At 43.2% G+C, this 21,644-nt stretch overlaps 1 protein-coding gene across 1 annotated transcript in view; it reads right to left on the bottom strand.

The window, feature by feature from the left end:
* The window catches only part of LOC308293629 (eosinophil peroxidase-like), a gene marked incomplete at both ends in the record, with an annotated part of 56,328 nt that overhangs the window by 10,498 nt on the left and 24,186 nt on the right, over window positions 1-21,644 (bottom strand). The window contains 7 exons of the mRNA XM_080736224.1: window positions 676-913; window positions 7,252-7,422; window positions 8,646-8,722; window positions 11,561-11,665; window positions 13,623-13,699; window positions 17,328-17,488; window positions 19,788-20,196. Of these exons, the coding sequence (XP_080592350.1) occupies window positions 676-913; window positions 7,252-7,422; window positions 8,646-8,722; window positions 11,561-11,665; window positions 13,623-13,699; window positions 17,328-17,488; window positions 19,788-20,196 (1,238 nt within the window). The remainder of the gene's footprint in view (window positions 1-675; window positions 914-7,251; window positions 7,423-8,645; window positions 8,723-11,560; window positions 11,666-13,622; window positions 13,700-17,327; window positions 17,489-19,787; window positions 20,197-21,644) is intronic.

Genomic DNA, 21,644 nt, shown 5'->3' with positions numbered 1-21,644 from the left:
ATTTGCATATAAATACCCCCCACAAAGGCTGACATTCACACCTCCCAGAGAAGTTGAAATTCCAGCGTCTGGACGAACAACATCTCACTTTTTAACTGAAGCTATTCCTCACTAAAACAGAAGTAAATGCCTGTAATATTGTTTTTCGTGATCATTAGAATGTCTAGAACATGTACATGTGTTATTATTGTGGAAAATATCCCCAAAATGCAAATTAGAGCATGATTTATGATTTATGGCTATAAAACCTTACAAAAACATTATTATTTTTTAACATTACATTTTCCTGTGATTAGGACTCCTACAACACCATCTGATTTTTAAAAAAAATTTTGGCCAGTAGAAATTAATTCGGGTCTTGTAGGGTTAAAGCAGACTTTTTTTCTGGGTATTTTCCTCCTGTATAGAAAGTCGATGGGAGCCCAACTTAATATGGATATTATATGAATAAAAGTTTGGTACCCAAGGCTAAAATCCATCGTTAGGTCCTAAAGAAGCCTCAAAAAAAAGTTTGGCGCTTTTATCCACTCTGTAACGGTGATGTCACTAAGCCACTGAGCTATGTTTCTCTACCTGTTTCTTTGTGTGTGTGTGTGTGTCTGTGTGTGTGTGTGTGTGTGTGTGTGTGTGTGTGTGTGTGTGTGTGTGTGTGTGTGTGTGTGTGTGTGTGTGTACCTGTCACCGTCTCTCAGTGCAGTGAACTGTCGTGCCAGCAGACATGCCAGTAGGGGCCCCACGCGGCCCCCGGGCAGCGGGGGCTCAGAGATGGCCCCCACCCACACGTCAATGTTCTCGGGGGTCCCGTAGAGCGCCAGCAGCGTGCGGGCCAGGCTCCGGTTCCCCAGGACCGCCGACAGCTCTGCCGTCGTGTTGGGAGCCGACAGGTCGCAGAACCGCCGCCAGGCGCCGTACCCTGCCGGGACACCAGGGGGCACACTTTATGGTTTAGGCATTTAGCAGACGCTTTTAAAGGGCCACTTCACCTCTGGTACAACCAGATCTTATTTTATTGTTGTTTGGGACACAATCATTTTAGTATTTCAGCTGTGCTATAGTGATGCATTTTGCATCATATGATGCATTTTGCATCATCATGCTGCATCATATGATGCAAAACGCATCACTAGCACAGCTGAAATACTAAAATATCTCACAACACAGATTGAATACAAAAAATAACTCAGGATTGTGTTGATTGTGTCCCAAACAACAATAAAATAAGATAGGGTTGTCCCAGAGGTGAAGTGGCCCTTTAATCCAAAGCGACTTACAAGTATGCGATAAGGTCTTGCTGCGTGGTCATTATGGCTTATATGGACACGACGGGCTGATAATTCCCCGAGGCGGAGCCGAGGGGAATTATCAGCCCGAAGTGTCCATATAAGCCATAATGACCAAGCAGCAAGACGCAGCACTTATTACCCGGCTAATACATAAAATTAATAATTTGACTCAAAACTAAAATCAAAACAAAGTGTGTCCTTGTTTACAGACGGCTGAAAGTGCGTCCCCCCGAGCGCAACACGGTCGCCTTGGAAAACAAGGAAGTGCTGATCAAATAGAATCCATTTCTGTTACTGCGTCGTCTATTTCTCGCCTCAAATGTTTTTAAAGACATTCTTCAGAGCAACGTTTGGTTGTAAATGTCGCTGTGTGTTTGTTTACATGGCTGACATGTTGGATACGGCACGAAATCCATGCAGTGCAGCCTGAATACAGCAGCTGCTCTGAGCCGTTGATGAGGCAGCGGTGAATTATAGAGCAGAGCGGTCATTATTTATACGCTCATAATTCACCGCTGATTTCAGCGCTCGACCAATCAGAATCAAGCATTCAACCAAGCCGGGTAATAATAAGCAGGTAATCCATCCAAGCCCCCAGAACCCTGGGGGCGCCCTGAAACAAAATGGACATGGTGGCCGTTTGAGGTACTGCAGTTGGGGCTTCTTCTAATCATGAACGCGCATCTAGGCTTCTTTGTATTGACGTGCGTTCATACCGGAAGCGCTCGTTCATGAATTAGAGCACCAGCGCGTCCACGAAAACAAACTATGATGCAAAACGCGTCACAGAAGCAAAATAGAAGCCCCACTACGTCACGTTTCAGAGGCGTCTCAAACGTGGAAGTACGCTTCCACATACTGTGTACCGATTTGCGTGATTTTAGGTCAAAATTTGTAGGAGCAGTGTCCAAAAATGTGTTTTGCAAGAATCGGCCTCATGGTGGCGCTAGAAGAGGGCCATGTGAGAATTGAGAATTGGGGTGGAGGTTGTGGTTTGCCAGGCAAGGAGTGTGTGTGCAAAATTTGGCATGGATCAGGGCAACGGTTGCAGAGATATGAGCAGGGCAAAAGTGTGACGTGTGACGCGTGATAGACTGACGGACAGCTGGTAGAGGTTTTGATAGTAACACATAGGTAGACCACGCACCTAATCAGTAAAAAACAACGGACAACAAAAGAAACAAGTCTACCAGAATGTCTTCGAAATGCTTGGCTGATACCGATGTTTAAAGGACAACTTATTTTTATGTTATTTTTTTTACAACTAGGTTACATATTTTAGATTGTAATTAGAGAAAAGAAAAGATGAGTGTTAAAACATTTTCATTTACTGCTTTCTATCGTTTTAGCACGTTTAGCGATTTTGATTTCAGTGGGTGGGGACATGCGTACAAGTGGCTAATTATCTCACAGGCCGGCAATATCTTTGTTACTATTTACACCAGCTCCCATAAGTAACTTCTGCCCATGAAAGATTGCGGTGCATCTTGGGAATGAGCTTATTGTGTCTAAAAATACATATTTTGTCACTTGCATGCATGCCCCCAACCTGGGGGCATGCATGACTAAATGAAAACAGTGTTGGCAGTCATCTTTCCTTTCTCCAATGACTAACTAAAATATGATTAAACAAAGTTGTCCTAACTTAACTTTAGACACAAAATTGATTATACATTAGCTATTGAAACATAGCAGATATACAAGCTCACAAGCTGCGAGCAAGCTTGTAGAATTAAGTGAAAATCTTGTGGGGGTCCCTGGAAAAACATATTTTGAGGTGGGGATCGGCGGCCAAATAATATAATTTTGGAGGTCCTTGACGTGAAAACGTTTGAGCGCCACTGGCGTAGAAACATGCGTTTTTCAAAAACATTTGAGGGATTTAGAAGACGTTAGTATAATGTGTTGAAAATATTACAAGACTTTTTCATGATGTTTTCTAAAATATCACAAGCTTGCAGCACTCCACTAAAGCATGTATATCTGCTATTTTTCAATGGCTAGACAGATTTTTGACAGGTTATAGGCCAGATGTAGGCCATATCTAGGCCAGATGAAGACCATATCTAGACCAGATGTAGGCCATATCTAGGCCAGATGTAGGCCATATCTAGGCCAGATGTAGGCCATATCTAGGCCAGATGTATGTCATTTCTAGGCCAGATGTATAGGCCATATCTAGGTCAGATGTAGGCCATATCTAGGCCAGATGTAAGCCATATCTAGGCCAGATGTAAGCCATATCTAGGCCAGATGTAGGCCATATCTAGGCCAGATGTAGGCCATATCTAGGCCAGATGTAAGCCAGGCTCCTTCCAGGAGCAGCGTTCCAAAAATAATTCTCTCTGTGTCCATGTTTGTTGACATTTCAGAGCAGAGAACTTCATGGAGTCCAGTGTGGAGCTGTGTGGAACTCCATATTTGGATAAACCTGACGTCATATTTGATGAGGTGAGATTCCATGCAGCTCCACGACTTAAAAGCTGATTCCACACAGTGTGAGGAGCAGTAGCTTGAGAGAGAGAAACCAAACCCAGTGAAGAGATAGAGAAACTGTGTGATTCTGAGATGAGGAGAATGCAGCAATACACGTTTGACCCCATCCTGTCTGACGATTGAAAACAAGTACATTGTGGAAATGTAATGAAGAATCTCCCAAACAACAAAGAGAGATTCTATTATCGTGCCTCTGTCTTAGGAAAACAAAGCTTCTCCTCAGGAAGGTTTTACTATGAGGTTCAGGTTGGAGGGAAGACTGACTGGGATGTAGGAGTGGCCAGAGAGTCCATCAACAGGAAGGGAAACATCTATCCGAGTCCCAAAATTGGTTTCTGGACTATAGTGTTGAGGAATGGAAATGTGTACAAGGCTCTTGCTGACCCTTCTGTCCTCCCTTTAAGAGAGGAGCTCCAGAAAGTGGGAGTGTTTGTGGATTATGAGGAGGGTCTGGTCTCCTTTTATAATGTGGAGGCCAGAGTTCACCTCTACTCTTTCACTGGCTGCACCTTCACTGAGAAACTCTACCCACACTTCAGTCCATGTGGGAACCTTAATGGTACAAACTCTGCTCCTTTGATCATCTCTCCTGTCAATCACACTGATTAGACCAATCATTACTTCCACCAGCAGAGTGCACAAGTACTACGTTCTGTGTTTCAGTCACGTCCTGTCTGTGTTTACAACGAGAAAACCCTTGAAAGAAATGTGTGATTCCGTCACGTCCTTTGTATGTTTTTACGCCCGTAGCCATTCAGGGACCAGCATACCTGTTGAAGTCACCATCAACAGCCAATGAGGGACCAGCATTCTTGGTGATGTCACATCAACAAGTGCAACCTGATTAATAGCAACACATGCTCTGCTGACGCACAAGGAGGCCATGCAGTCTAGTTAGTTTTCCTTCTTTATTTTTTTTTACCAATCACATGGCTGTCACAGGGTCAGGCAGGGTGTGGGCGCTGATGACGCGGAGGAGAGAACACGCCCCCAGCGTCACCCGGCGGGAATCGAACCCAGGACCTTCTAGCTGTGAGGAACTGGAATCCACTTTGAGAAACACTATCCTGTTGTACTGACATTAGAATCAATGTGTGCCATCACCGTACCTTCCAGTACAGCAAACCTTACAAATGGTAAATGGTGCATTTACATAGCGCCTCTATCCAAGGCGCTTTACATAGATTTGTGTCGCAAAGTGTTGGGTGTAAATAGACTAAGCCCCCATGCCCCCCCCCCCCTTTTTTTCTTTTTTTTCTGCCTTTGTATTTGATGTTATGCTTTTGAAACTGATATTATCCTAGATAAAGTACTATGTTCTATCCCTCTGTCTTTCAATGTTATATGAGACACTTAAAGTGTGGTTCCTGTGGAAATAAGCCTCGGCTTTCTAGGATCTCCTTTTAGTTGACCTTGTACCAGTGATTTGTACTGTGATGAAACTGTACTTTTTTCTATTGCAAACTTCTAATAAATTCTTCAATCAATCAATCAATAGGCCTACTATTCCAGCTGTTAAAACGCAAAAAAAGTATGGAATACAGAAATGGCTTTGATAACAGAAGCAGTGTAAGACCTAGCCCTGAAACATGACGGTCGTACGACACGACCATGTAACAATTCACTTAAGTGAATATATCTTTTTCAATATATTATTGCATGCACTTCCCACACCCCCTAAGCATGGGGTCTGGGGGTCCCCTCCCCCACTCCCTCTGAGCAGGGGGTCTGGGGGTCCTCCCCCAGATGTAATTTCCTGTATTCTGGTGAGTTTTTGGAGTTTGATACCAAATCCAGAAGAAATGACAATCATCAAAACAGAGACCACCTCTCTGAGGGGATGCAGGCAGTGCCTGTCCTCGCCTAACGTAGTTCTGTGCTGCTACCTGGCAGTCCATGGTGTGAATTCTCGAAAAATTAGAATAATATGTAAAAGTAACATTTCTTGAAACCTTCATATATTCCAGATACATTGGAAATTTTGTGAATTACAATTTGGTTACATTTTTGAATTTGTATGGCATACATCTCATGAATATCAAAAGTCCATATTTCCAAATATTACAATACCAGTAAGACTCCCTAATCGGGAGATAAGCGACCGTTACAATATTACACAAGACCACTCAAAACAAGGATTTATAATAGAAATGTCAACCTTCTGAAGTCAGGGTTGCTTGAAGTCCAGTGGGAAATTTCCACAGTCATCTGCAATGCTTTTTTTTTTTACACAATATTCTAATTTTTCGAGAAGGATCTGTAGTAGACCTACCAGGTAGTCCATGGTCCCTGAGAAGGATCTGTAGTAGACCTACCAGGTAGTCCATGGTCCCTGCCTCTCCCCAGGTCCAGAGGTTAGTGTTGGGTTATGGGAGGGTTAGGGTAAAGGGTTAGGGGTAGTGTTAGGGTTATGGGTAGTGTTATAGGGTTATTACCAGGTAGTCCATGGTCCCTCCCTCTCTGAAGGTTGAGGCTCCCCAGGTCCAGAGGGTTAGGGTAGGGTTAGGGTAATGGTAGTGGTAGGGTTAGGGTAATGGGTTAGGGTTATAGTGTTGGGGTAGTGTTAGGGTTAGGGTAGGGTTAGGGTAATGGGTTAGGGTAGGGTTAGGGTAGTGGTAGTGGTAGGGTTAGGGTAATGGGTTAGGGTTATTGCGACCGTAGGTCGCACTTACTACAGAAAGCTGCTCGAGGTGTCCGTCTGTCCGTCCGTCCGTCCGTCCGTCACACACGTCACACGTCACACTTTTGCCCTGCTCATATCTCCGCAACCGTTGCCCCGATCCATGCCAGATTTTGCACACACACTCCTTACCTGCCAAACTACAACCTCCAAGGACCCCCGGAGCTCCAGGGACCCCCAGCTCCCTCGGGGACCCCCAAGTGTAAAAAATGAGCACATGTGCAAAAATTACCAAATGACCACCCCAACGGGGCTGCTCACGGGGCATTCCCGGGGACCACCCACTCCTGGTGCTCCAGAACGGATGCAAAAGTGGTGGCGCCCCCAGTGGAGGACCCCCTGCCACTGCAGCTCACATAAAATGCCGTAACTCGGGCTAGGAGCGACCGGGAGAGCCGGGGCCGGTACCTATTCGTCCGCCTTGGCGGCGCGGAGACCCCACCCCTCATTTCTCACATGGCCCTCTAGCGCCACCATGAGGCCGATTCAGATTTTGCCCTAAAATCACGAAAATCACTACACAGTATGTCTACACTCATGTCATCAACATGCTCAGGAAGATTTTGGAAAAACACATTTTTGCTCTATTTGTGGAGATAAGTGACCTACGGTCGCTTATCTCCCGATTAGGGAGTCTTACTGGTAGTGTTGGTACCAGGTAGTCCATGGTCCCTCCCTCGCTGCAGGTTGAGGCTCCCCAGGTCCAGAGGGTTAGGGTAGGGTTAGGGTAGTGTATATATATATATATATATATATATATATATATATATATATATATATTAGGGGTATTACCAGGTAGTCCATGGTCCCTGCCTCTCTGCAGGTTGAGACTCCCCAGGTCCAGAGGTCTTCCTCCCTGGGCCTGGAACAGCCTCTCAGTCAGCTCCTCCACCATCATCTGCCCTGGACTCTGCAGCTTGGCTGGAGACAGCAGCAGCCCTCTGAGCACCGGGTCGATACCTCCTGCACCAATCAGAGAACAGTATTTAGACAGCAGCAGCCCTCTGAGCACCGGGTCGATACCTCCTGCACCAATCAGAGAACAGTATTTAGACAGCAGCAGCCCTCTGAGCACCGGGTCGATACCTCCTGGACCAATCAGAGAACAGTATTTAGACAGCAGCAGCCCTCTAAGAACCAGGTTGATGACCAATGAAACTACATTTCTACCACCTAACCAATAGGCCTGGGGCCAATTCTGATATCTTCACAAATTGGTACCACCCAAGGTGACCGTACATTTTTTACATTTTTGACTTCCTACATGTCTCTAGCTTACATTTTGGTATGATAACCCTTTCTGAGACCCAGCTTAATTGATGTTATCAACCGTTAGAGTCGGTCTCCCATCGACTTTCTATACAGGAGGAAAATACCCAGACATCTTTTTTTTCTGGGTATTTAAGTAGGATGTGAGGGGTCTAACTAGGGGGTTGTCGTGATGCTGAATCCATTGCAAGCATTTGTTTTGCACAAAAAACATTCCTTGAGCTACAAATGGCCCCAGAAAACGCCCACAAAACTGATGAAACTGATGAAAAGTGATGACTCATATCACTTTTCATCACTAAATCATCGTTTTCTGGGGCCATTTGTAGCCCAAGGAATGTTTTTTGTGCAAAACAAATGCTTGCAATGGATTCAGCATCATACCCCTAGTTAGACCCCTCAGATCCTACTTAAATACCCAGAAAAATGTACGGTCACCTTGGTTGGTACCAATTTGTGAAGATATCAGAATTGGCCCCAGGCCTACAATGGAAATTCAGCATTTCTACCACCTAACCAATGGAAATTCAGCATTTCTACCTCCTGACCAATGAAGCTACAGCATCTATACCACCTGACCAATGGAAGTTCAGCATTTACAGTACACCACCTAACCAATCACAGCAAAACATTTAACCACTTGGACCAATGAGAGCGAGCATTTATACCACCTGACCAATGAAACTGTAGCATTTATACCACTTGGACCAATGAGAGCGAGCATTTATACCACTTGGACCAATGAGAGCGAGTATTTATACCACCTGACCAATGAAACTGTAGCATTTATACCACTTGGACCAATGAGAGCGAGCATTTATACCACTTGGACCAATGACAGCACAGCATCTATACCACCTGACCAATGGCAGCACAGCATCTATACCAGCTGACCAATGACAGTGCAGGGAGCGTACCTTCCTCTACGATCCTCCAGGAGGCGAACAGAGAGTGGTGCAGGGGCAGTGAAGGATGCTGGGAGATATTTTTATACCTGGAAGGAAAGGAAAGGAAAATAAAATCCAGTCAGTGATGAAGTGATGATAATGTATGAATATATTGAAGAATCTCCCAGCAGAGAAACAGCCTTTACAGCAGCCTAACCCAGGCAGGTATGTTTCTTCCACCATAGTAAAAACTGCATTCATGGTCTGGAGAGGGCACTTTTTACAGACGGATAAACATGCAGTGACAAATTACAGCTCGTTCATAACGCTACTGCCAGGTTACTCACTAGGTCAAAAAAAGTCATGTCACATCACTCCCATTCTAGCCTCTCGGCCCTGGCTCCTGGTACACTACAGGATCCACTTCAAAGTCCTCACGTTTACCTACAGAGCAATTCATGGCCCAGCCCCTACAGTATCTACATCTCAGAAATATCCGTCCCACCCCTACCACTCGCTCACTTAGATCCGCAGATCAGCACCTCCTCCAGGTCCCTTGAACCAATCTAGTAACCAAGGGTGACGGAGCCTTTGAGGCCAAAGCCCCAAAGCTCTGGAACACCCTCCCCTCCCCTGGACCTAAAAACGTTCCCCTCAGATGCCTCCTTTAAGAGGCATCTGAAAACACACCTGTTCAGACAGGCCTTTGGTCACTTATAGGCATCCCTGATTTTACTGTTCTTTTGTTCTTGTGTTTTCTCTGTTACTGTTGGATGTTTTTAATGTATTCTCTTTTATTGTATCTGCAACTGTAGATTTTACTTTTTTATTGTGTATCTGTAAAGCACTCTGTGCATTCGTGCTGTGAAGGGTGCTCTATACATAAAGTTCATTCATTCCCTTTGGTTTCTATGTGTGCACGTGCCTGCACAGTGGCTCTCACCTAACAGCGCGTCTCTAACATATAATGTAACAGAAACACGAGGACGTAGTCTGGCGTGGCCAGACTGTTGACTCCCACAATGTGCAAATGCTCCCGTCATACAGCCTGGAGCAACCCATGTCTAACTAGAAAAGAAAATTTCGAAGAAATTTTAAGTGTGCCTGCAGCTCGCTAAGTCTGTGCAACCTTGTGTAGCGGTTGGTGTTAGTGTTTCGTTTTGAGAGGGTCGTTCCCCCTGAAAAACACGTTTTGGCATGAAACGGTTACGTTTTGCGCGTTTGTGGTGCCCCCTATGGGTCGAAGTGGAAATGCTTTTGGGTATATGTTCAGTATAGCGCCCCCCACTTGTGGTTAAAATTTGGTGTTGACTGGATGTTTCGTTTGTGATTTATGGCGACTTCTTACCAAACGGCTAACTTTGTAACCCTGTTACGGAAGAACGGTATGGACTATCGAAATATCGTTTGAATATGTTTATCGCATGAGTCCATAGATCATGTGTACCGATTTTTGTGACATTTGGAGAAAATATGTAGGAAAAGGAGCAAAAAGTGTTTTGAAGAAAATTCAAAATGGCGGAAAATCTATCCTGACGCAAATGGGCGTGGCCTATATGAGGAGATGCGTCATGACCCAAGGAATCCAGGGGAAAAGGAATTTTAATTATCCGACCTACGGTTCAAGAGTTACAGGCCGAAACGTAAAGTGGACTGTTATAGCGCCACCATGAGGCCAACTGACAAAATTGTTTTTTACTTAATCCTTGATATCATTATAAATCTCCTCTCCAAGTTTTGAAACTGTAGCCCCTATGGTTTGGGAGAAAAAAATATTGAATGTGAGTTTTTGCGATTCCCATTATAAGTCAATGGGGCAAATTAATTAACTAATAAATTAATATCAATTAAACGATACAACTTTTCTCTTAGAAAAGTAATACACACCATTCCCGGCCGAGCCGCATGTTTTGATGTATATATTGCGGCGGTGGCGTAAATTGTGCGGCAGTTATTACGGCTCCAAATTTGCAAGAACGTTACTTACTTAATTACTTACTTAAGTATGGCGGATTACAATAAGTGTTTTGCCATTGCATGGCAGGCACACTTAATGATTAGTGAGATAATGCGGATGTGACACTTGGTGCAGTAGCGATAACAAGTCCTACTGGAAGCGTCACGTCTTCTTTCAATGTTTTTTGGGGCGTTATTTCATCTTTCTCTGGTGTTGCTTTTGTTACTTCCATGATGTTTTCTTAAACTATACATGCATAACAAGAATATGCCGCTCGAATGACTCTGTCTGTGCTAGTGTGTTTCTGTTATGTTTCCAATGGGACTACAGTTCATTAGAATGACTGTCTGTGCTAGTGTGCTTCTGTTATGTTTCCAATAGGACTACAGTTCATTATAATGACTCTGTCTGTGCTAGTGTGTTTCTGTTATGTTTCCAATGGGACTACAGTTCATTATAATGACTCTGTCTGTGCTAGTGTGGTTCTGTTATGTTTCCAATGGGACTACAGTTCATTATAATGACTGCCTGTGCTAGTGTGTTTCTGTTATGTTTCCAGTGGGACTACAGTTCATTAGAATGACTCTGTCTGTGCTAGTGTGTTTCTGTTATGTTTCCAGTGGCGGGTATGGTTACGTACCCGGGCCCCAGGCGGGTATGGTTACGTACCCGGGTCCCAGGCGGGTATGGTTACGTACCCGGGCCCCAGGCGGGTATGGTTACGTACCCGGGTCCCAGGCGGGTATGGTTACGTACCCGGGCCCCAGGCGGGTATGGTTACGTACCCGGGTCCCAGGCGGGTATGGTTACGTACCCGGGCCCCAGGCGGGTATGGTTACGTACCCGGGCCCCAGGCGGGTATGGTTACGTACCCGGGCCCCAGGCGGGTATGGTTACGTACCCGGGTCCCAGGCGGGTATGGTTACGTACCCGGGTCCCAGGCGGGTATGGTTACGTACCCGGGTCCCAGGCGGGTATGGTTACGTACCCGGGTCCCAGGCGGGTCACCACGGGCGTCACGGTGACGTGGGCGTAGCGGAAGGCGGCGGCGGCGAACACGTTGGCGATGCCGGGGTCCACGTCGGCACGGTAACTGAGAAATAAAGAAAAAGAAAAGACCAAATAAAGAATAACAATACAAACTATTGATGAAGGACATAAGGCACAGCTGGTTCAGGGTATCAGGGGTTAAAGGAGTAGTTCACCCCCAAAATGACTTTTTTTCTATCAATTACTCACACCATGGAGACTTGAGTTCAATAATATGTTATTGTATTTGTCGCATTCCTAAGACAAAAAAAAAGAAAAGAAAAGAAAAGAAAAGAAAAGAAAATAAAATAAAAGAAAAAGGTTATTATAAATGTACCCCCACTGATTACGGATGGAGACCCAAATGCATTTGGGTACATTTATTGTAATCAAATTCACCCTTTGTCAAGTCCCGTCCTCTTATTGTTATTCTGTGTATTCAATGAAGCAATAAGCCACAAGAGGCAAGTGGTTACCTGGTATTTTACACTGGCTGAGAGGTCTAGGGAGACACGAGGTGCAGCCGAGTGTCTCCAACCCTCTCAGCCGGTGTAAAATACAGGTAACCACAAGCCTCGCGTGGCTTATTGCTTTTCTAAAAGAGTTACAATATGGCAACATGAAAAATCATAGACATGTACCAATTAACACTTATGTTGCAATGATTTTTTCTCTTCAATGTCTCGCGTTGCCATGGTTACCATAGACTTCCATGTAATTGTGCAAGTGTGTAAAAAGTGCACGCCCATGCCTAGATGATGCACCACGTGTATAGATGCTGTTCACAGCTTTCAAACAAAAAAATCCGCTTGGAAATCCGTTCAGGCATTCATGATTTATCAGCCATTATGTTTTCTTCAGATGTAAACAAACATGGCTGCCATGTTTGAAAGAATGGGTTGGTATGGGGGTTAAACATGCAATTTCGCGATCGCGATCATGCCTAATACATTTCTGGAGGTCCAAAAAAAAATTTTGAAAAAAAAAAATTGAAAAAAAAAACCCCAATGATAATACCAATACAAACTCGGGAAACTCGGGGTTGGCACCATATGTGTTAAAACTGTTCTATTTCACGAATAATTCACTATAAGGTCTGCTCTGCAAGAAAGTAGTTCCCAGCTACAAGAAAGTAGTTCCAGGGCAGGCTGCAGAAACAACACACCTGTTACTTGCAATCAAGTTCTTTAGCTTCACAACACTGTGTAAAGAAATAACACCTGGGTTTGATATAAACTGATTAAAGGTATGGGTAATAGTCTCATATACAACAGCAATTAAAGGGAAACCAGCCAATCAGAATCAAGGAATCTAACTAGCCGTTTTAGTATTCTCATTTTAAACTTGGTTTCAGTAAAGCCTCTCAGGTGCAGTAGAGTGACTGGGCATGTTTTTAAATGTCTCCACAAATATTTTAGCAAATTCACCATAAAAAAAAGGCGGAACCAGGGCGGGACAAGGCAGATAGAGCCTGCTGGTTGGTCAGTCAGGGACCAACCAGAAGGCTGACAAAGGCTGAATTAATGTCTTAGTAATGCGACTACCTGGTGTAGGGTTAAGGTCAGGGTTAGGGGTTAAAAGGATCCCTGGCTAATACGACAAATATGCCTTAATACATTATAATTGTCCTCTATAACTACAATGTAATCTTTCACTCAATATTAGGGGAAATGCCTGTCGCGTCATGAATGTCATGTGTATTTTTATGGCATTCATGTGCAAAAAAACAAAACACAAACACATTTGATGCTCATATTAACGATAGGAAGTATTAAGTTTGTTTTTATTTGCACATGCATGCCATAAATTCCATAGGGATAGATCACACATGACATTTATGACATCATCAACTTACGACGGGCATTTCTCCTATTGAGTGAAAGATTAGCTATTTCTAGAAGAAATAAAATATTTGAGGTGTATTTAATTTTACATTGTATTTATAGAGGACCATTATAATGTATTAAGACTTATTTGTCTTATTAGCCAGGGATCCTTTTAAGGTTAAGGTAAGGTAATACCTGGTGTAGGCTGGTATCAGGCGGGCAGCGCCACTCTGACCCAGAACCCTGGGGAGGTAGTGTTCCCATGTTAGGACCTGAAACACATCATTATCATTATGACATCATCATGATGTTATACAGAACCCTGGGGAGGTAGTGTTCCCATGTTAGGACCTGAAACACATCATTATCATTATGACATCATCATGATGTTATACAGAACCCTGGGCAGGTAGTGTTCCCATGTTAGGACCTGGAACACATCATTATCATTATGACATCATCATGATGTTATACAGAACCCTGGGGAGGTAGTGTTCCCATGTTAGGACCTGGAACACATCATTATGACATCATTATTATCATTATGACATCATCATTATGTTATACAGAACCCTGGGCAGGTAGTGTTCCCATGTTAGGACCTGGAACACATCATTATGACATCATTATGATCTTATCATTATCATTATGACCTCATCATGATGTTATACAGAACCCTGGGCAGGTAGTGTTCCCATGTTAGGACCTGGAACACATCATTATGACATCATTATGATCTTATCATTATCATTATGACCTCATCATGATGTTATACAGAACCCTGGGGAGGTAGTGTTCCCATGTTAGGACCTGGAACACATCATTATGACATCATTATTATCATTATGACATCATCATTATCATTATGACCTCTTCATTATCATTATGACATCATCATTATGTTCATAGGCAGCGGGTGAGCCAAACGTTTGGGTAGGCTAAAAATGTTGTGTTTTTTTTCACACAATGGCAGAACGATGAGTTATTTAGCATAATTTGACCAATGTATACACAGCGTCAGAATGCAATTTGAAACGTCTGATCATGAAACATGATCTAATAATAACAAGCAATAGTATTAAAAAGCATAAAGATATCATAATAACAACAACAAAGTTTCTGTTTCAAAATCAAAAGGGAGGACATTTCGCCTATTAAGACCAGACCATGTTTAGGTCATTATGAAATACTATTGCTGTGCAATTCAATTTGCAAATCAGTAGCGGACGGTGCGTAAATGTGGCCGCTCTCTCCGTCTGTCTGTCCGTCTGTCTGTCTGTCCGTCTGTCCATCTGTCTGTCTCTCTCTCTCTCTTACTTTGAGCTGGTGTTGTGCGTGAGGCAGGCAGCTGACTTTTCCTCCGAGGTGGAACGTATGGTGACGTGAGGTTAGCTCCTGGCAGCTTCTGTTACTTCTATTACTTTGTTTATCTCTTGCTTTGTAAAAAGACCATATATCCATTTTGCTGTTTGAAATGAGCTCCAAATAGCGCCCTGGTGTTCGCTACAAAGCGATTGGCAGGTGGAAATTCAGAATCAAGGAAGGTTAGGCAGGAAGGGACGCATGGGCGTGGTCAGTTACCATGGGGCCATACACCATCGTCGCCATGACACTTTGGGTGGCGGAAGTTGCAACGGAAGCTCGATGAATAACATTGCGTCTATGAGCTTCAGCTGGGACAGCTCATGAACAAAAAATAATTCTAAACGATTGAGACCTTTGTTGTATAATCGCTCCAGGAATATAAAAGAAGACATATCACAGGTATTTTTACAATCACTTGCTTTTCGATGTGCACGGTACATAATGTTATTGAGGCAGCTAAACAGCGGCGGCGGCCGTTTCTGTCTCGGAGCTATCGCGAGATTTGGATTCCAGACAGGGAATGGTGGAGAGTCTCGCGATACTAGCTAGTTCAGAAACGTAAATTGTGCTCTTTAGATGCCTCTATAATGTTATACAGTGTACTCACCGAAAAGCAACACAGCACAAAACAATGTGTGACATGTTGTCTTTTATATTCCTGAGCTGAGTGTTTTATAATAGGTCTCTATCGTTCAGAATTATTTTTTGTTCATGAGCTGTCCCAGCCGAAGCTCATAGACGCAATGTTATTCACCAAACTTCCGGTGGTAGTTTTGCCACCGAGAGTGGCGCAGTGGACGCCAAAAACACGTCGGTGTCCCTTCTTGCTGAGACTTTCTTTGTTCAGAATACGGATGTTTACAAAAAAAACTATGACGCGCTGCGCCGGTATCAGGATGTGATTGGCTACTCGGAGTTGAGATGCTTTTTATTTTTTTTTACCTAAGCCTTGCTGAATTATCACCTGGTGGTCACTAGGGGGCTGCGCTGCTGCAGCAACAACACACAATAGCAGCCTATAATGCTGCGCACATATATTATATAATTTGCAAAATACCCAGCGTAGCATTTGGGATGGCACAGCCTTCCCTGGCCTTATTAACGCGCCGCCCATGATTATGTTATACAGGTAGTGTCCCATGTCAGGACCTGAAACAACAGGAATGTCACTCATATAACGGCTCTAACGTGTTCTCCTGCTACAGCAGATCACTAACATGTGGAACCCATAGCTACTCTTGGTCTATCAATAAATGTGTGTCTGTAAATGTAACATTTCACACAGGTTGAATGGCTTTGCTAAATAGTTACTATATGGATTTTAAATCATTGAATCGTATCGTATCACCATGAATGAACCAATATCGTCCATGTATCGTATCGTTAACCATGTATCGTGATATGTATCGCATCGCTATTAAATGTATCATCAGGACAACAGTAGGGTTTCCTCACCCCTCACTTTAATAACTCATTTCCTGCCATCCCCGACGAAACAGAAGATTTAATATGCTTTAATTATTATGAAACAATTAAAAGTATGATCGCTGTTTATCGCTGATCCGGACTGGAACGGCCCACCGGAGAACTGTTTCCGTCCGCAGTTTTGACCGGATCAGGTTTCCGTATTCGGCCAGAGGCGGGACTTAAGGCCTAGCCTCCATTAACTCCAATGTAAACAGAAGGAGATGCAGCACATGGTCCCACGCAGGACCATAGCGCACAGCTCGGCTTTTCCATTAGTTTTATGTAAACACTGGCATACAGTCTGGCAACGGAAATGTCTTTTTACAATGGGATTTTTTCGAAAGCCGTAGACGGGTCTACACACCTGGTACATGAGTCATACACAGATCGTACGCGATGCGTGCACGTGCCCACGTTAAAAGGTAAGGACAATTTGGCAGTTGCTGAGTTCAGCGATGTTTAAAAGAGGAGCAAATGAGTTAAGGTTTAGGTTAAGGGTCTACCTGGTGAACAGCTCCTAGTATCTTCCGTGCTTCCTGGTACAGGGTTAGGGTTAGGGTTTAGGTTTAGAGTTAAGGTTTAGGTTTAGGTTAAGGGTCTACCTGGTGAACAGCTCCTAGTATCTTCCGTGCTTTCTGGTACAGGGTGTCAGGACTCCAGTGAGGTTTAGGGGTTAGGTTTAGGTTAAGGGTTTAGGTTTATACCTGGTGAACAGCTCCTAGTATCTTCCTAGCCTCCTGGTACAGGGTTAGGTTTATACCTGGTGAACAGCTCCTAGTATCTTCCGTGCTTCCTGGTACAGGGTTAGGGTTAGGGTTTAGGTTTAGAGTTAAGGTTTAGGTTTAGGTTAAGGGTCTACCTGGTGAACAGCTCCTAGTATCTTCCGTGCTTTCTGGTACAGGGTGTCAGGACTCCAGTGAGGTTTAGGGGTTAGGTTTAGGTTAAGGGTTTAGGTTTAGGTTTAGGTTTAGGTTTATACCTGGTGAACAGCTCCTAGTATCTTCCTAGCCTCCTGGTACAGGGTGTCAGGGCTCCAGTGAGGTTTAGGTTAAGGGTTTAGGTTTATACCTGGTGAACAGCTCCTAGTATCTTCCTAGCTTCCTGGTACAGGGTGTCAGGGCTCCAGTGAGGGTTGAGGAGGTGCAGCTCTTCCACCAATCGGTTGTGTTCTCTCAGGAAGAGGGTGTGCAGCGCGATCATCCCTAGATGCTCATTGGCTCGTGAATCACCTGCAACAGATCTGTCTGTCATTCAATGTTATATGAGTTAAATATCTATCATAGTACTGTGTTCTATCTGTCTGTCATTCAATGTTATATGAGTTAAATATCTATCATAGTACTGTGTTCTATCTGTCTGTCATTCAATGTTATATGAGTTAAATATCTATCATAGTACTGTGTTCTGTCTGTCTGTCTTTCAATGTTATATGAGTTAAATATCTATCATAGTACTGTGTTCTGTCTGTCTGTCATTCAATGTTATATGAGTTAAATATCTATCATAGTACTGTGTTCTATCTGTCTGTCATTCAATGTTATATGAGTTAAATATCTATCATAGTACTGTGTTCTGTCTGTCTGTCTTTCAATGTTATATGAGTTAAATATCTATCATAGTACTGTGTTCTGTCTGTCTGTCTTTCAATGTTATATGAGTTAAATATCTATCATAGTACTGTGTTCTGTCTGTCTGTCATTCAATGTTATATGAGTTAAATATCTATCATAGTACTGTGTTCTGTCTGTCTGTCATTCAATGTTATATGAGTTAAATATCTATCATAGTACTGTGTTCTGTCTGTCTGTCATTCAATGTTATATGAGTTAAATATCTATCATAGTACTGTGTTCTGTCTGTCTGTCATTCAATGTGATATGAGTTAAATATCTATCATAGTACTGTGTTCTGTCTGTCTGTCTGTCAATGTTATATGAGTTAAATATCTATCATAGTACTGTGTTCTATCTGTCTGTCATTAATGTTATATGAGTTAAATATCTATCATAGTACTGTGTTCTGTCTGTCTGTCATTCAATGTTATATGAGTTAAATATCTATCATAGTACTGTGTTCTATCTGTCTGTCATTCAATGTTATATGAGTTAAATATCTATCATAGTACTGTGTTCTGTCTGTCTGCCATTCAATGTTATATGAGTTAAATATCTATCATAGTACTGTGTTCTGTCTGTCTGCCATTCAATGTTATATGAGTTAAATATCTATCATAGTACTGTGTTCTGTCTGTCTGTCATTCAATGTCATATGAGTTAAATATCCATCATAGTACTGTGTTCTGTCTGTCTGTCATTCAATGTTATATGAGTTAAATATCTATCATAGTACTGTGTTCTGTCTGTCTGTCTGTCTGTCTGTCTGTCTGTCATTCAATGTCATATGAGTTAAATATCTATCATAGTACTGTGTTCTGTCTGTCTGTCATTCAATGTTATATGAGTTAAATATCTATCATAGTACTGTGTTCTGTCTGTCTGTCTTTCAATGTTATATGAGTTAAATATCTATCATAGTACTGTGTTCTATCTGTCTGTCATTCAATGTTATATGAGTTAAATATCTATCATAGTACTGTGTTCTGTATGTCTGTCATTCAATGTTATATGAGTTAAATATCTATCATAGTACTGTGTTCTGTCTATCTGTCTGTCATTCAATGTTATATGAGTTAAATATCTATCATAGTTTTGTGTCTGTCTGTCATTCATATGAGTTTAAGGGCGGATTCACACTGAGGTCCGATTGATTAGAAGTGTTTCTGAAAACAGTTGTCTGGTTCCCGCTGACCAGCATTCACATTGGCCTAAATTCTCCTGTGCCTGGACTCCCTGGAGTTCACTTCATTCAACTGTAATGGTATTCATGTGCCTCCCGGGGGCGCTTGTTGACCATGGGGCTTTGGGAGATATAAAATGTCATGTCACAGAAGAAGAGTATCTTGTCAGAATTTAGAGCGAATATAAAGTTTTAAAGTGTTCCTGACGTTATCTTGAGTTGTAACAATAACATAACAACAATACACAACCAAAGCAGTGTGTGCTGACTGTCTTTGAAACATCACAACGTAACGCCTTCTGTAATCATCGCACCACAGTAACGTCACTGGCGCATCCTTGGTATCTTAATAGTGACGTCGCGGATCAATCCTTGTTATTTTCATCCCAGCAGAAGCGACACCACTTCCTTGTTCATGGAACGGTAGCTTCACATTGCAGCACACCGTTCTTGAGGACGCATCAAGCGGACTCTAGACTACCTCCTACCTCCGGAGGTGGTCTCAAGGCTGCCGTTTCTGAGGACAACCGCAGGCTTCACATCTGTCAAAACATCTGCCAAGCAGTCTGGAGAACGCACCGGAGACCACAGTGTGAATCCGCCGTAAAAAGGATCTCAATTTATTTCATCTTATGTGTTTTTCTTGAGCTTATCCTTTTAGTGGACCTTATACCAGTGAACTATACTGTCATGAAATGGCAGTATTTAAATATCTTTGTAACTTCTACTCACCGGCCTGGAAACAGGAAGTGCTGTTGTCCTGAGGGGGCGTGGTGGTGGTGTCGGGGGGGCGCGTGGTCCTCCCCTCCCCCTCCCCCCCGCTGCCCCCCCTCCCCCGCGGGCCACAGGGGTCCGGGTGGTGCTGCCCCCCCGCCCCGGCCAGGCGGGGCAGGAAGGGCATGAGGGGCAGGCCGTGGTCGCGGTGCCGCGCGTTGAGCGCCATGGCGCCCACCCGCGACGACAGGTTGCGCAGCGCCCCCGCCTGGCCGGGGGAGCTGCCGTACACCATGCTGGCGTCCACGAAGGCCGTGATGGCGTTCAGCTGCTCCCTCCGCTGGTGGGGCAGGGGACCGCAGGACGGCGAGGAGCGAAAGAACGGCATGCAGCTCTGCACGCCCCAGCGGGGGTCCGAGGGCGGGATCTGTGACCATAACAACATCATTATCACAAGTAAGACACCTTAAAGGGCTAGTGGCAGCGTCGTAAATATGGCAGCAGCCGTGCACCCTTAAATGCACACCCCTAGTTTTGTTGTACTGTGTATGTGCTTGTACTGGGCTTTGGAAATGAGTTGATCGTTGACAATGAAACTGTGCCTGTACTGTATTGTTACAATGACTATAAAATTCTGTTCTTAAAGGCGAGAAGTGACCAGGCCGCAGGGTAACAACAGACTTAAAAAGTCTGGCAATGATATGATATGATATGATATGATATGATATAGTACTTTATTGTCAGTTCACACTGCAATTTGTCTTGCAACACAGCAGCCATGTATGTGAAACATAATACAAACATTTGACTCAAGGGAACAAAAACAAGACAGGTTTACATACATAAGGACAATACAGACAAGAGCAATGTCCACCGCTAAGCCTACCTCTGGCCAAACTCCTGATTAAGCCTTGAAGTGGACTGATGGACAAAGGACCTTTTTAGTCTGACCTTATTGTATTCTGGAACACCGTATCTCCTTCCTGAAGGCAGCAACCTATATTCTCTATGCAACACATGGCTACTGTTAGAGGCAATATTTCTATATTCTCTATGCAACACATGGCTACTGTTAGAGGTAATATTTCTATATTCTCTATGCAACACATGGCTACTGTTAGAGGTAATATTTCTATATTCTCTATGCAACACATGGCTACTATTAGAGGTAATATTTCTATATTCTCTATGCAACACATGGCTACTGTTAGAGGTAATATTTCTATATTCTCTATGCAACACATGGCTACTGTTAGAGGTAATATTTCTATATTCTCTATGCAACACATGGCTACTGTTAGAGGTAATATTTCTATATTCTCTATGCAACACATGGCTACTGTTAGAGGTAATATTTCTATATTCTCTATGCAACACATGGCTACTGTTAGAGGTAATATTTCTATATTCTCTATGCAACACATGGCTACTATTAGAGGTAATATTTCTATATTCTCTATGCAACACATGGCTACTATTAGAGGTAATATTTCTATATTCTCTATGCAACACATGGCTACTATTAGAGGTAATATTTCTATATTCTCTATGCAACACATGGCTACTGTTAGAGGTAATATTTCTATATTCTCTATGCAACACATGGCTACTATTAGAGGTAATATTTCTATATTCTCTATGCAACACATGGCTACTATTAGAGGTAATATTTCTATATTCTCTATGCAACACATGGCTACTATTAGAGGTAATATTTCTATATTCTCTATGCAACACATGGCTACTATTAGAGGTAATATTTCTATATTCTCTATGCAACACATGGCTACTGTTAGAGGTAATATTTCTATATTCTCTATGCAACACATGGCTACTGTTAGAGGTAATATTTCTATATTCTCTATGCAACACATG

The sequence above is a fragment of the Nannobrachium achirus genome, assembly GCF_963921795.1.
Source record: "Nannobrachium achirus genome assembly, chromosome: 11".
NCBI lineage: Eukaryota > Metazoa > Chordata > Actinopteri > Myctophiformes > Myctophidae > Nannobrachium > Nannobrachium achirus.
Note: the sequence above shows the minus strand (reverse complement) of the source record. Positions and strands in the feature narration are given on the sequence as shown.